This window comes from Salmo salar, chromosome 12, assembly GCF_965601325.2.
Source record: "Salmo salar chromosome 12, fSalSal1, whole genome shotgun sequence".
Lineage (NCBI taxonomy): Eukaryota > Metazoa > Chordata > Actinopteri > Salmoniformes > Salmonidae > Salmo > Salmo salar.
Genome location: NC_138302.1, coordinates 17,993,672 through 18,009,869, shown reverse-complemented (window position 1 = coordinate 18,009,869; position 16,198 = coordinate 17,993,672). Strand labels below are relative to the sequence as shown.

The following is a 16,198-nucleotide window of genomic DNA, read 5'->3' as shown; positions in this document are numbered from 1 at the left end:
TCATATGACAGAAGAAAGGAGAGCACATTCCAACTACTGTTATGTGATCCTAGCCTGGCTGCCAGTCCGTCTCTGCTCTCTAGCCACTCCTTACACAGCATGATGGTTCCATAAGGAGTTGGCAAGAGAGCAGAATCAGAGTGGTCTGGCAGCCAGGCAGAGAGAACACAACACAGTGGTTTAAACCACTGGCTTTCTAACCTCTCCTCGTGGAACCTCGGACGTTTCACAATTCCATTGTAGAACTAGCACACCTGATTCACCTAGTTGACGGTCTGATGATTAGTTGACAAGTTGAATCAGCGGTGCTAGCTCTGGAATAGATTAAAAACATGGAACGACATGGAACCTGAGGAGAGGTTGAGAACCCCTGGTTTAGACCATTCTCCTCTTCTGCTTAGTCTTTGCGGTCTAGGCCGGGTTACTGTAAAGACGCACTATGCAGAAATCACTCCGCCATTTCCTGGTTGCTACAATTCTAATAGTTCTGACAAAACGCAGGTAATAGTGTAGAGAATCTAAAACTTAAGAACAGGAAGCATAGAAATGGCACACATAGGACAGATCTACCGCTTCTTAGACTTGCTTTCAATGAGAACTACAGATCTATAACACGCATTTCTATGTGAATTTGGTTGGGTCGCCCCAAAAAGTGACATATTGCAGCTTTAAAAGCAGTTTGTGACAAATGCTGATATAAAAAAGCATTGAAGCCATTTGAATAAATGGTACAACACGGTTCGAGTCCCAAATGGCACCCTATTCACTATATACTGCACTACTAAGTGGCGCACTAAATAGGGAAGAGAGTGCCATTTTAGATGGAACCACAGTAATTAAAACCACCTCGTCCCTTCTCAGCCAGGTGGCTCTCCAGGGTCAGGCTGTCTGCGTCCCACTCCACCTCCACTCTGTCCCCACTCTCAGACACCACCAGGTGGCCCCTCCGCATGACGCTGAACCACGTCTGACCCTACAGGACAAAAGATAAATACTTTATTTTAGCATGTAGCTGAACCACGTCTGACCCTACAGGACATGAGATAAATACTTTATTTTAGCATGTAGCTGAACCACGTCTGACCCTACAGGACATGAGATAAATACTTTATTTTAGCATGTAGCTGAACCACGTCTGACCCTACAGGACATGAGATAAATACTTTATTTTAGCATGTAGCTGAACCACGTCTGACCCTACAGGTCATAAGATAAATACTTTATTTTAGCATGTAGCTGAACCACGTCTGACCCTACAGGACATGAGATAAATACTTTATTTTAGCATGTAGATGAACCACGTCTGACCCTACAGGACATAAGATAAATACTTTATTCTACTCCTAAAATAAATTTAAAAAGACTGTATTAATCCCTGATGTAGCTAAACACGTCTGCTCCTTAAAATAAAATAAGCTTGTTGAATTAACATCAAATCCAATCACATTTTATTTTGAGTACACTTAAAATCCCCACACACTTCAGAGTAAAATAGTTAAATGAAAGAAATAAAGCAAACTGATGAATAAAGTAACAAACACATAGGCCTCCCGAGTGGAGCTGTGGCATCGCACTGCTAGCTGTGGTCTAAGGCTCTGCATCGCACTGCTAGCTGTGGTCTAAGGCTCTGCATCACTCTGCATCGCACTGCTAGCTGTGGTCTAAGGCTCTGCATCGCACTGCTAGCTGTGGTCTAAGGCTCTGCATCACACTGCTAGCTGTGGTCTAAGGCTCTGCATCACTCTGCATCGCACTGCTAGCTGTGGTCTAAGGCTCTGCATCGCACTGCTAGCTGTGGTCTAAGGCTCTGCATCGCACTGCTAGCTGTGGTCTAAGGCTCTGCATCGCACTGCTAGCTGTGGTCTAAGGCTCTGCATCGCACTGCTAGCTGTGGTCTAAGGCTCTGCATCGCACTGCTAGCTGTGGTCTAAGGCTCTGCATCGCACTGCTAGCTGTGGTCTAAGGCTCTGCATCGCACCGCTAGCTGTGGTCTAAGGCTCTGCATCACTCTGCATCGCACTGCTAGCTGTGGTCTAAGGCTCTGCATCGCACTGCTAGCTGTGGTCTAAGGCTCTGCATCACTCTGCATCGCACTGCTAGCTGTGGTCTAAGGCTCTGCATCGCACTGCTAGCTGTGGTCGAAGGCTCTGCATCGCACTGCTAGCTGTGGTCTAAGGCTCTGCATCGCACTGCTAGCTGTGGTCTAAGGCTCTGCATCGCACTGCTAGCTGTGGTCTAAGGCTCTGCTAGCTGTGGTCTAAGGCTCTGCTAGCTGTGGTCTAAGGCTCTGCTAGCTGTGGTCTAAGGCTCTGCATCGCACTGCTAGCTGTGGTCTAAGGCTCTGCTAGCTGTGGTCTAAGGCTCTGCATCGCACTGCTAGCTGTGGTCTAAGGCTCTGCATCGCACTGCTAGCTGTGGTCTAAGGCTCTGCATCGCACTGCTAGCTGTGGTCTAAGGCTCTGCATCGCACTGCTAGCTGTGGTCTAAGGCTCTGCATCACTCTGCATCGCACTGCTAGCTGTGGTCTAAGGCTCTGCATCGCACTGCTAGCTGTGGTCTAAGGCTCTGCATCGCACTGCTAGCTGTGGTCTAAGGCTCTGCATCGCACTGCTAGCTGTGGTCTAAGGCTCTGCATCGCACTGCTAGCTGTGGTCTAAGGCTCTGCATCGCACTGCTAGCTGTGGTCTAAGGCTCTGCATCGCACTGCTAGCTGTGGTCTAAGGCTCTGCATCGCACTGCTAGCTGTGGTCTAAGGCTCTGCATCACTCTGCATCGCACTGCTAGCCGTGGTCTAAGGCTCTGCATCACTCTGCATCGCACTGCTAGCTGTGGTCTAAGGCTCTGCATCGCACTGCTAGCTGTGGTCTAAGGCTCTGCATCACACTGCTAGCTGTGGTCTAAGGCTCTGCATCGCACTGCTAGCTGTGGTCTAAGGCTCTGCATCACACTGCTAGCTGTGGTCTAAGGCTCTGCATCACTCTGCATCGCACTGCTAGCTGTGGTCTAAGGCTCTGCATCGCACTGCTAGCTGTGGTCTAAGGCTCTGCATCGCACTGCTAGCTGTGGTCTAAGGCTCTGCATCGCACTGCTAGCTGTGGTCTAAGGCTCTGGTTCACACTGCTAGCTGTGGTCTAAGGCTCTGCATCACTCTGCATCGCACTGCTAGCTGTGGTCTAAGGCTCTGCATCGCACTGCTAGCTGTGGTCTAAGGCTCTGCATCGCACTGCTAGCTGTGGTCTAAGGCTCTGCATCGCACTGCTAGCTGTGGTCTAAGGCTCTGCATCGCACTGCTAGCTGTGGTCTAAGGCTCTGCGTCGCACTGCTAGCTGTGGTCTAAGGCTCTGCATCGCACCGCTAGCTGTGGTCTAAGGCTCTGCATCACTCTGCATCGCACTGCTAGCTGTGGTCTAAGGCTCTGCATCGCACTGCTAGCTGTGGTCTAAGGCTCTGCATCACTCTGCATCGCACTGCTAGCTGTGGTCTAAGGCTCTGCATCGCACTGCTAGCTGTGGTCTAAGGCTCTGCATCGCACTGCTAGCTGTGGTCTAAGGCTCTGCATCGCACTGCTAGCTGCGGTCTAAGGCTCTGCATCGCACTGCTAGCTGCGGTCTAAGGCTCTGCATCGCACTGCTAGCTGCGGTCTAAGGCTCTGCATCGCACTGCTAGCTGCGGTCTAAGGCTCTGCATCGCACTGCTAGCTGCGGTCTAAGGCTCTGCATCGCACTGCTAGCTGTGGTCTAAGGCTCTGCATCGCACTGCTAGCTGTGGTCTAAGGCTCTGCATCACTCTGCATCGCACTGCTAGCTGTGGTCTAAGGCTCTGCATCGCACTGCTAGCTGTGGTCTAAGGCTCTGCATCGCACTGCTAGCTGTGGTCTAAGGCTCTGCATCGCACCGCTAGCTGTGGTCTAAGGCTCTGCATCGCACCGCTAGCTGTGGTCTAAGGCTCTGCATCGCACCGCTAGCTGTGGTCTAAGGCTCTGCATCACTCTGCATCGCACTGCTAGCTGTGGTCTAAGGCTCTGCATCGCACTGCTAGCTGTGGTCGAAGGCTCTGCATCGCACTGCTAGCTGTGGTCTAAGGCTCTGCATCGCACTGCTAGCTGTGGTCTAAGGCTCTGCATCGCACTGCTAGCTGTGGTCTAAGGCTCTGCATCACACTGCTAGCTGTGGTCTAAGGCTCTGCATCACTCTGCATCGCACTGCTAGCTGTGGTCTAAGGCTCTGCATCGCACTGCTAGCTGTGGTCTAAGGCTCTGCATCGCACTGCTAGCTGTGGTCTAAGGCTCTGCATCGCACTGCTAGCTGTGGTCTAAGGCTCTGCATCGCTCTGCATCGCACTGCTAGCTGTGGTCTAAGGCTCTGCATCGCACTGCTAGCTGTGGTCTAAGGCTCTGCATCGCACTGCTAGCTGTGGTCTAAGGCTCTGCATCGCACTGCTAGCTGTGGTCTAAGGCTCTGCATCGCACTGCTAGCTGTGGTCTAAGGCTCTGCATCGCACTGCTAGCTGTGGTCTAAGGCTCTGCATCGCTCTGCATCGCACTGCTAGCTGTGGTCTAAGGCTCTGCATCGCACTGCTAGCTGTGGTCTAAGGCTCTGCATCGCACTGCTAGCTGTGGTCTAAGGCTCTGCATCGCACTGCTAGCTGTGGTCTAAGGCTCTGCATCGCACTGCTAGCTGTGGTCTAAGGCTCTCCATCGCACCGCTAAATGTGGTCTAAGGCTCTGCATCGCACTGCTAGCTGTGGTCTAAGGCTGTGCATCGCACTGCTAGCTGTGGTCTAAGGCTCTGCATCGCACTGCTAGCTGTGGTCTAAGGCTCTGCATCGCACTGCTAGCTGTGGTCTAAGGCTCTGCATCGCACTGCTAGCTGTGGTCTAAGGCTCTGCATCACACTGCTAGCTGTGGTCTAAGGCTCTGCATCGCACTGCTAGCTGTGGTCTAAGGCTCTGCATCACACTGCTAGCTGTGGTCTAAGGCTCTGCATCGCACTGCTAGCTGTGGTCTAAGGCTCTGCATCACTCTGCATCGCACTGCTAGCTGTGGTCTAAGGCTCTGCATCGCACTGCTAGCTGTGGTCTAAGGCTCTGCATCGCACTGCTAGCTGTGGTCTAAGGCTCTGCATCGCACCGCTAGCTGTGGTCTAAGGCTCTGCATCGCACCGCTAGCTGTGGTCTAAGGCTCTGCATCGCACCGCTAGCTGTGGTCTAAGGCTCTGCATCACTCTGCATCGCACTGCTAGCTGTGGTCTAAGGCTCTGCATCGCACTGCTAGCTGTGGTCTAAGGCTCTGCATCGCACTGCTAGCTGTGGTCTAAGGCTCTGCATCGCACTGCTAGCTGTGGTCTAAGGCTCTGCATCGCACTGCTAGCTGTGGTCTAAGGCTCTGCATCACACTGCTAGCTGTGGTCTAAGGCTCTGCATCACTCTGCATCGCACTGCTAGCTGTGGTCTAAGGCTCTGCATCGCACTGCTAGCTGTGGTCTAAGGCTCTGCATCGCACTGCTAGCTGTGGTCTAAGGCTCTGCATCGCTCTGCATCGCACTGCTAGCTGTGGTCTAAGGCTCTGCATCGCACTGCTAGCTGTGGTCTAAGGCTCTGCATCGCACTGCTAGCTGTGGTCTAAGGCTCTGCATCGCACTGCTAGCTGTGGTCTAAGGCTCTGCATCGCACTGCTAGCTGTGGTCTAAGGCTCTGCATCGCACTGCTAGCTGTGGTCTAAGGCTCTGCATCGCTCTGCATCGCACTGCTAGCTGTGGTCTAAGGCTCTGCATCGCACTGCTAGCTGTGGTCTAAGGCTCTGCATCGCACTGCTAGCTGTGGTCTAAGGCTCTGCATCGCACTGCTAGCTGTGGTCTAAGGCTCTGCATCGCACTGCTAGCTGTGGTCTAAGGCTCTCCATCGCACCGCTAAATGTGGTCTAAGGCTCTGCATCGCACTGCTAGCTGTGGTCTAAGGCTCTGCATCGCACTGCTAGCTGTGGTCTAAGGCTCTGCATCGCACTGCTAGCTGTGGTCTAAGGCTCTGCATCGCACTGCTAGCTGTGGTCTAAGGCTCTGCATCACACTGCTAGCTGTGGTCTAAGGCTCTGCATCGCACTGCTAGCTGTGGTCTAAGGCTCTGCATCACACTGCTAGCTGTGGTCTAAGGCTCTGCATCGCACTGCTAGCTGTGCCACTAGAGATCCTGGTTCGAGTCCAGGCTCTGTCGCAGCCGGCCGCGACCAGGAGACGGCGCACAATTGGCCCAGCGTTGTCCGGGTTAGAGGAGGGTTCGGCCGGCAGGATGTCCTTGTTCCATCGTGCACTAGCGACTCCTGTGGCGGGCCGGGAGCAGTGCATGCTGACACGGTTGCCAGGTGTACGGTGTTCCTCCGACACATTGGTGCAGCTGGCTTCCGGGTTAAGCGGGCATTGTGTCAAGAAGCAGTGCGGCTTGGCTGGGTCGTGTTTCGGAGGACACATGGCATCTCGGCCTTCGCCTCTCCCGATTCCGTACGGGAGTTGCAGCGATGAGACAATTGGATTCCACGAAATTGGGGAGATTTATTTAAAAAAAAAAAATATATAGTTTTTTTTATATAAAATGTAATAAATGAAAAATAAAAAATAAAGAACATAAACACAGTCTAATGACGGATAAAGCTGAAATGTGGGTTTTTACGCATGATTTAAATACCTTGGTGCTCCTTGAGGCCGTGTCCAAGTCGGTGATCACCCCAATACGGTACCGGATGCTCCCGGACGCCGTCCTCTCCGGCGGGCTGAGAGGATATGTGTCGTTGTAGTGTTTATTCTTCGAGTTGACACCGCCGTTGGATCCCACTGCAGCCAGCGGTTGACGGTTACCATTATTGTTTACTTCATTGACATTGTTCGTCCACCAGCTGTGCGCCCCGTTACCGTGGTGATGGAAGCCGCCAAAGACGTCATTGCCGCCAGTTCCGACCCCCGTTGTCTGGTGCAGGTAGAGCAGCAGGGCGAGGGCGAGGAGCGTTGCCACGGTGATGGCCCTCCATTTTAGGCGGAAGCGGGGGTCGGAGGCGGCGTCGGCCATGAAGGCCAGGGCGGGAAGGCCTCGAACGGAGATCCGCAGGGTATTCATGGAACTGGAATCATCAGGACCACCACCACGTTCCAGCTCTGAATTATACCCTGAGATAATGGACATGGGGGAGGGGAAAGAAGGGACGGGTTAGAGAGAGGCAAGAGAGAGAGAGACAGAGAGAGAGATGGACAGAGGGAAAGTAGCCAGAGATGCAGGGGGTAAAAGGGGAAAGAGAATTGGAAAAAGAAAAGGAGTGGAAAAGGGAAGAGGAAGAGAGTAAATGTTAATTTCATTGTTGTTCATTCATTATATTGTCCACTGTTTATTGTTATACTGCAGCCTGGTGCTGAGCACTAGTCAAAATGTCCATTCCACTAACCATGTTTCAATCCACAGTAAAGTCATCCCTTAAAAAAATGAAAAATAAATCACGACAGCTGAGATGGAAACAAGTAGCTTCGGTACAATTTTATTAAATCCGAGAGATAATTTGTTCGTTCGACATGGTGGGATCTTTTTGTGTCTGTAAAATGTATTATGCGAGAGATGGTGGTGGAAATGCCTTTATCAGCAAATATTGGTTTATTATCCATCATATGGAAGTAAACATGGAGTCACGTGATGAGATGGTGTGTGTGTGGTCCTCCCACTACGACTCAGGACAGTATGCAGTTTATCAGGCTACAGATGAAATAAGTTACGATGAACTTCACAGGGTGGGGAAAGTGCACGATGATGAGCTTGATGCTCCTTTCAATAAATATTGAGGGTCTTATTCTGTTGACATAATTATTGATGCTTAACTGCCGCTTGACAAATAAAATCCTCTTGCTCTTATCCATAATAACATCACAATGTAGATATCCTACCCACACTGCATGTGTCAGCTGTTGGCTAGAGAACACGTGGAGGTGAAAATGTGATGGACACACATTGAACTTTAAGTTTTCATGTACCAAATAAAAATGTAAGTTAAAAAGTACATTTTGTTCACCAAGTCATCAAGCACTAACTTTTAACCACAACAAGTCTGTTTGGTGGAAACCCCACTGTTGGGAAAATGCTAAAATGTTTCTTTACGCAGATCTTTTTATATTTGCATGAAAATCTGTCAGCAAATTAGATGGAAACCAGCTAGTGACTGAACAAGGCTCCCCAGGACTGGGTCGTATTCACTAGACACTAAACCAGCTAGTGACTGAACAAGGCTCCCCAGGACTGGGTCGTATTCACTAGACACTAAACCAGCTAGTGACTGAACAAGGCTCCCCAGGACTGGGTCGTATTCACTAGACACTAAACCAGCTAGTGACTGAACAAGGCTCCCCAGGACTGGGTCGTATTCACTAGACACTAAACCAGCTAGTGACTGAACAAGGCTCCCCAGGACTGGGTCGTATTCACTAGACACTAAACCAGCTAGTGACTGAACAAGGCTCCCCAGGACTGGGTCGTATTCACTAGACACTAAACCAGCTAGTGACTGAACAAGGCTCCCCAGGACTGGGTCGTATTCACTAGACACTAAACCAGCTAGTGACTGAACAAGGCTCCCCAGGACTGGGTCGTATTCACTAGACACTAAACCAGCTAGTGACTGAACAAGGCTCCCCAGGACTGGGTCGTATTCACTAGACACTAAACCAGCTAGTGACTGAACAAGGCTCCCCAGGACTGGGTCGTATTCACTAGACACTAAACCAGCTAGTGACTGAACAAGGCTCCCCAGGACTGGGTCGTATTCACTAGACACTAAACCAGCTAGTGACTGAACAAGGCTCCCCAGGACTGGGTCGTATTCACTAGACACTAAACCAGCTAGTGACTGAACAAGGCTCCCCAGGACTGGGTCGTATTCACTAGACACTAAACCAGCTAGTGACTGAACAAGGCTCCCCAGGACTGGGTCGTATTCACTAGACACTAAACCAGCTAGTGACTGAACAAGGCTCCCCAGGACTGGGTCGTATTCACTAGACACTAAACCAGCTAGTGACTGAACAAGGCTCCCCAGGACTGGGTCGTATTCACTAGACACTAAACCAGCTAGTGACTGAACAAGGCTCCCCAGGACTGGGTCGTATTCACTAGACACTAAACCAGCTAGTGACTGAACAAGGCTCCCCAGGACTGGGTCGTATTCACTAGACACTAAACCAGCTAGTGACTGAACAAGGCTCCCCAGGACTGGGTCGTATTCACTAGACACTAAACCAGCTAGTGACTGAACAAGGCTCCCCAGGACTGGGTCGTATTCACTAGACACTAAACCAGCTAGTGACTGAACAAGGCTCCCCAGGACTGGGTCGTATTCACTAGACACTAAACCAGCTAGTGACTGAACAAGGCTCCCCAGGACTGGGTCGTATTCACTAGACACTAAACCAGCTAGTGACTGAACAAGGCTCCCCAGGACTGGGTCGTATTCACTAGACACTAAACCAGCTAGTGACTGAACAAGGCTCCCCAGGACTGGGTCGTATTCACTAGACACTAAACCAGCTAGTGACTGAACAAGGCTCCCCAGGACTGGGTCGTATTCACTAGACACTAAACCAGCTAGTGACTGAACAAGGCTCCCCAGGACTGGGTCGTATTCACTAGACACTAAACCAGCTAGTGACTGAACAAGGCTCCCCAGGACTGGGTCGTATTCACTAGACACTAAACCAGCTAGTGACTGAACAAGGCTCCCCAGGACTGGGTCGTATTCACTAGACACTAAACCAGCTAGTGACTGAACAAGGCTCCCCAGGACTGGGTCGTATTCACTAGACACTAAACCAGCTAGTGACTGAACAAGGCTCCCCAGGACTGGGTCGTATTCACTAGACACTAAACCAGCTAGTGACTGAACAAGGCTCCCCAGGACTGGGTCGTATTCACTAGACACTAAACCAGCTAGTGACTGAACAAGGCTCCCCAGGACTGGGTCGTATTCACTAGACACTAAACCAGCTAGTGACTGAACAAGGCTCCCCAGGACTGGGTCGTATTCACTAGACACTAAACCAGCTAGTGACTGAACAAGGCTCCCCAGGACTGGGTCGTATTCACTAGACACTAAACCAGCTAGTGACTGAACAAGGCTCCCCAGGACTGGGTCGTATTCACTAGACACTAAACCAGCTAGTGACTGAACAAGGCTCCCCAGGACTGGGTCGTATTCACTAGACACTAAACCAGCTAGTGACTGAACAAGGCTCCCCAGGACTGGGTCGTATTCACTAGACACTAAACCAGCTAGTGACTGAACAAGGCTCCCCAGGACTGGGTCGTATTCACTAGACATTAAACGAAAGAAAACAGACAGAAACTGAACTTATCCAATAGGAAAGAATCTCAGTTTACTTTGCATAACATTTCCTGTTGCAACACATTTGCACTAATGAATATGACCCTGGGCTACCAGCGCTCCTGGGTGTACTTTACCACTAGGTACAGATCTAGAATCAGCTTCACCTACCCCAGTCCCATCTTTAACTAGAAGTAGGGAAAATGCCAAACTGACCCAACAACAGCGTCTAGGGGCAACTTCCCCCTACCTGAACACAGGTGTGGTACCTGAACACCAATTCTGTATGTAGTGTACTACTGTTGACATTGTCCCATAAGGCTCTATGTAGGGAATAGGGTGCCATGGCTGGGTGGAGGAGAGGGAATAGGTGCCTTCCAGTTGAAACTGGAGAGGGCTCTGTGTGTGTGTGCGTGTGTGTGGGTGGTACAGACAAGATGACCCGTTCTCTGCATGTCTTGCATCGTGGTTGCTAGGGGCAACAGACTTAAAAAAGGTAGAGACAGGTAGGTACTAGTTCCGTTGTTCCTCTGTCACAGTTATGCACCCACTCACTTGTACTACTGAGTCACGCAATGCTACAAGACAGGCAAGGGCTAGACACTACAATACTGTAGAATACGTACCAGGGTTCAAATACTATTTGAAATCTTTCAAAGACTTTTAGCGTTTGCTCTCTAGCATGTTGGAGTCCCGGATGGGTGGGGTTTTACTGCTTGCAACTATTCTATTGGTTCAACTGTGCCAGGCAAGCTCAATCAAGCCCAGATAATGTATTTGAAATGATTTTAAATAGTATTTGAACCCAGGGAAACACACATTTGCTCTGTAAGGGGAACCAACGGCTGTGGAGTGGCGTCTCCCTTGATGCTCTCTGCCTCTGGTCTAGGAGAGTCTAAATGATTACTAAACACTGTAGGATGTGTCCAAAACGGCACCATATTTCCTGTTTAAGGCACTTATTTTGACCAGGGGCCTTAGGGTTGAAAAGCAGTGCACTATGTAGGGAATAGGGTGACATTTTGTAAAGAAAAATTGTTACATAAACACTGGTTCTGTTCCACTTCAGTTAGGGCTGCTGAGTGGTGCAGCAGTCTAAGGCACTGCATCTCAGTGCTAGAGGCGTCACTACAGACCCTGGTTCTATTCTAGGCTGTATCACATCCGGCTGTGATTGGGAGTCCCATAGGGCGGCGCACAATTGTCCCAGCGTCGTCAGGGTTTGGCCGGAGTAGGCCGTCATTGTAAATAAGAATTTGTTCTTAACTGACTTGCATGGTTAAATAAAGGTTAAATAAAAGATGTCAACAGGTCAGCTGTGTAGGTAAGGAGAGTAGGATGTATCATCATGAGGTTGTCAGCCAGTCTGTGAAGACTTACTGAGGTAGCCGACCACAAGAGACTAACACTGGTCTCTCCTATCAAAACCATGTGCCTCTAACACAAAACACAAACACAAATACACTCTCACTTTCTCTCACTCAGGCAGTCACTCATCAAATCCCCGCCCACACACTGCATGTAAACCCAAACCTGCCTGCCACAAAAACCAGCTGTGAGGACTATTGATCTCTTCCTCTCTCAGATCCAGCTGTGTTCCGTTATTCACCATTTCTCCTCCTCCTTCCTGAGCGCTCAGCAACAGGCATATTCCTCTCCTTCGCTTGCCCGCATTCCTTTCTCCAGCCCCCATCCTCTCTGCCACCCGCTCATCCAGCAAGTGATTTCCATCTCTTCCTCTCTCTCTCCTTTTATCCCTCTCTCCTTTTATCCCTCTCTCCGGCCCTGTATCCCTCTCTCCGGCCCTGTATCCCTCTCTCCGGCCCTGTATCCCTCTCTCCGGCCCTGTATCCCTCTCTCCGGACCTGTATACCTCTCTCCGGACCTGTATCCCTCTCTCTCTAGCCAGTGAGAGGAAAGGTAGAACTGTGCAATAATGACGGAGTAAAAAAACTCCAAACCAAGTGTGTCCCAAATGGAACCCTATTCCCTATATAGTACACTACTTTACCATAGTGCCCTGCTCAAAAGTAGAGCACTACATAGGGAATAAGGTGCCATTTATGATGCTGCCAAGTGATGAAACCTAATACAGGTAAATGAGGTAACAATGTTTGATTGACTCGAGCACAAAATAACGAACCGCTAACCCATAAGCAAACAACACATAAGAAGCAAAACCACCACTGTTGTTATGGTGATATAATCACTCGCTAATAGGCTGTTATAACACAATGGATATGTCTCAAATGGCACACTATTCCCTGTATAGTGCACTACCAGGTCAAAAGTAGGGCACGGGTCAAACTCATTCCATGGAGGGCCGTGTGTCTGATGGTTTTCACTCCTCCCTTGTATTTGATTTTTTAAATGCTTTTATTTCACCTTTATTTAACCAGGTAGGCTAGTTGAGAACAAGTTCTCATTTACAACTACGACCTGGCCAACTGCGACCTTGATCAATGAAGGCCATTGATTAGTTAGGAACTCCCCTCACCTGGTTGTCAAGGTCTTAACTGGACACAAGTTGAAAGGAGATAACAAAACCAGCCGGCACTGGGCCCTCCATGGAGTGAGTTGGACTCCCCTTCACTAAATCAATCAGATGGTATTAGAGGTCAGCTTGGGATACCTGTGGGATATTGATGACAGTACAGTGGGCTAAAATCAGATAAAAATCTCCTAAATCAGATCAAACTAGCCTCAAACCAGTTTGTGTTGGTTTAAACTGGTTTTCCTAGATTCAAACGGGTTGATGTTAGTTTATACCAGATATACTACCAAGCAGGATCAATGTCCTATCTGCATGACCCCTGTATGTTGAACTGTCTGTCCCCTATACATGTCAATCATGTTAGGGATTCCCCTCACCTGGTCGTCTACGTCTTGAATCGGAAACATTGAAAGGAAACAACAAAACATGCATAAACTCTATTGAAAGAGTTTGACACCCCTGATATAGCTAGGTCCCCTCCAACAAGACATCATGGCCACGAAGACAGGAAGAGAGGTGGAGCCAGAAATCTAGCCAGACTACAAGCGGTGTATTCATTATGGAAACGGTTTAAAACTTCTCTAGGATAGGGGGCAGTATTTTGACGTCCGGATGAAAGGCGTGCCCAAATTAAACTGCCTGCTTCTCGGGCCCAGAAGGTGGGATATGCAAATTATTAGTAGATTCGAATAGAAAACACTCTGACGTTTCTAAAACTGTTTGAATGATGTCTGTGAGTATAACAGAACTCATATGGCAGGCAAAAACCTGAGAAAAAATCCAACCAGGAAGTGACTTGTAGTTTTTCTATCTAATCCCTGTTCAAACTACAGTGTCTGTGGGGTCATTTTGCACTTCCTATGGCTTCCATTGGCTGTCAACAGCCTTTAGAAACTTGTTTCATCCGTCTACTGTTACTGGGCAGAGAATAGGAGCTCAGTCAATCAGTGGACTGCCTGGGAGCAGTGAGTTGTTTACTGCGCGGGCACGCTTGGCGCACCGCTCCTTCTTTTTCCTCTGTAATGAATACGCTATTGTCCGGTTGGAATACTATCGAAGCTTTATGTTAAAAAGACCCTAAGGATTGATTGTAAACATCGTTTGACATGTTTCTACGAACGGTAATGGAACTATTTGACTTTTCGTCTCTGGTTTTGCACTCTCGCGTTATGCCTTTGGATTAGTGATCTGAACGCGCGAACAAAACGGAGGTATTTGGACATAAATATGGAGTATTTCAAACAAAAAGAACATTTATTGTGGAAGTAGGAGTTCTGGGAGTGCATTCCGACGAAGATCAGCAAAGGTAAGGGAATATTTATAATACTAATTCTGAGTTTAGTTGACCCCAGAACTTGGCGGGTATCTGTATAGCTTGCTTTGATGGTTGAGCTATGTACTCAGATTATTGAAAAATGTGCTTTCTCCGTAAAGCTATTTTCAAATCTGACACAGCGGTTGCATTAAGGAGAAGTGTATCTATAATTCTTTCAATAACGGTTGTACATTTTATCAACGTTTATGATGAGTATTTTTGTAAATTGATGTGCTCATTCACCGGAAATTTTGGTGGGAATACATTTTCTGAACATCACGCGCCAATGTAAAATGGGGTTTATGAATATAAATATGAACTTTATCAAACAAAACATACATGTATTTTGTAACATTGAGTCCTGGGAGTGTCATCTGATGAAGATCATCAAAGGTTAGTGATTAATTTTAGCTGTATTTCTGGTTTTTGTGACACCTCTCCTTGCTTGGAAAATGGCTGTGTGGTTTTTCTTGTCTCGGCACTGTCCTAACATAATCTAATTTTATGCTTTCGCCGTAAAGCCTTTTTGAAATCGGACACTGTGGTTGGATTAAGGAGAATCTTATCTTTAAAATGGTGTATAATACTTGTATGTTTGAGAAATTTGAATTATGAGATTTTTGTTGTTTTGAATTTGCCGCCCTGCTATTTCACTGGCTGTTGATAGGGTGTACCGCGGGTGGGACGCTAAGCGTCCCAGATGTCCCAGAGAGGTTTTAAGAACCAAACGGAAGCAAACAGAGAAAAAGGAACTAAACAGGAATGGACCTACCCAAATTTGTCCAATACAAACTCTTGTTTTGCAACAGATTAAAGGTTTTGCTATAGAATCGGTGTAATCATTACACCCCAGTAATCTTGGGGCAAAACTAGTGACTGTCAAACTAGCAGACTGACCAAATGCTTATCTCGCTACTAGTTAGCTTTGATACCTTCACTCCTTAAGGTCCAAGGACCTTATGCTATTTTCAGAGGTAGACCATCTCTGCAGCCAAAACAGCCAAATACTCCATCTAAACGTGCATCGATTCTCAATTGCGATATGGTTCTAGAAACATAAAGCCCTGTACTTTCATATCACAAAATCATTTCACAAATGCAAAATACATACAATATACACTTACTGTACACTGTTTTAACCGGCTTCATCAGTCGCAGCTGACAATATATTTCAGCGACAACATGTTTCTGGCGGCCTTCTGTTACACACAGGTAGGTGTTCGGAGCATGCGAGATAGCCAACTAGCATGTCGCATTCTTCCGTCTGTCTTCCGTAAACAGCTGTAACATGGAGATATGACCTTGTGAGAACACCAACCCTAACCCTATAAAAGGTGTGTTTCACTTTAACCTTTTGTTTTGAGAAAATTATGTCTCGCTTATATGAAAGATAAGGTTATGCTCCAAAGCCGTACCGCAAGCGATGCGTGTTAATGTTCAGACCGAACGTCTGGGCTCTTATTAACAAACCTCCACTGTAGACCCCTTCGTCCAATTACTCCTATGTGTAAAGTAATGGAACAGAGTCGTGATCAAGGTCTAGCTATGATACATGTAGGAGCTACGTCAAAAGCTAGGTGAATGACTGTCAGTCAATGGAAACTCTGAAAAAGTCAGAGAAGGTCGGAAATAGTTTCGGAAAGTATATTCCACTTTTAGCAAGCGCCTAGCTAGCTTGTGCAAAAACTTTAGCATTAGGGGCTAGCTTATTGGATAGCATTGATAAATCCGCCTCCAGATTGCTTGCCAGTTGAAATTATCCGTTACTTTATTATGCACGGCTTTGTATACTTCGGACAGACCGTATTTACTGGGTATACTTTAGACAGGCCGTACTTACTGGGAATACTTTAGACAGGCCGTACTTACTGGGTGAGAGGGAGGTCTCCAGCGTCCCCCCGTAGCGGCTGTTTGGAGGAGGTTATGCGGTGGTTCTCGGTCCCTACTGTTCCATCGCTGGAAGAGAGTTGAGGCAGCCAGCTCTACTTCCGCCTTGTCGCTGCTTCCCTGGCGCGAGCGGAATAAACTCTGGAAAACTCTGTCAATTTGC

At 48.3% G+C, this 16,198-nt stretch overlaps 1 protein-coding gene across 2 annotated transcripts in view; it reads right to left on the bottom strand.

Annotated features, from left to right (window-relative positions):
* Positions 1–16,198, bottom strand: part of LOC106564354 (soluble calcium-activated nucleotidase 1) — a 21,462-nt gene extending 5,264 nt beyond the window's left edge. Inside the window, exons 1-4 of one of the 2 annotated variants that reach the window (XM_045690902.2) lie at positions 16,018–16,198; positions 15,273–15,429; positions 6,676–7,151; positions 847–973 (exon numbers count right to left, since the gene is read on the bottom strand). In XM_045690902.2, coding sequence (XP_045546858.1) covers positions 847–973; positions 6,676–7,151; positions 15,273–15,297 — 628 coding nt within the window. In that variant the 5' untranslated portion in view covers positions 15,298–15,429; positions 16,018–16,198. The remainder of the gene's footprint in view (positions 1–846; positions 974–6,675; positions 7,152–15,272; positions 15,430–16,017) is intronic. The other variant, XM_045690903.2, reaches the window with a different exon arrangement.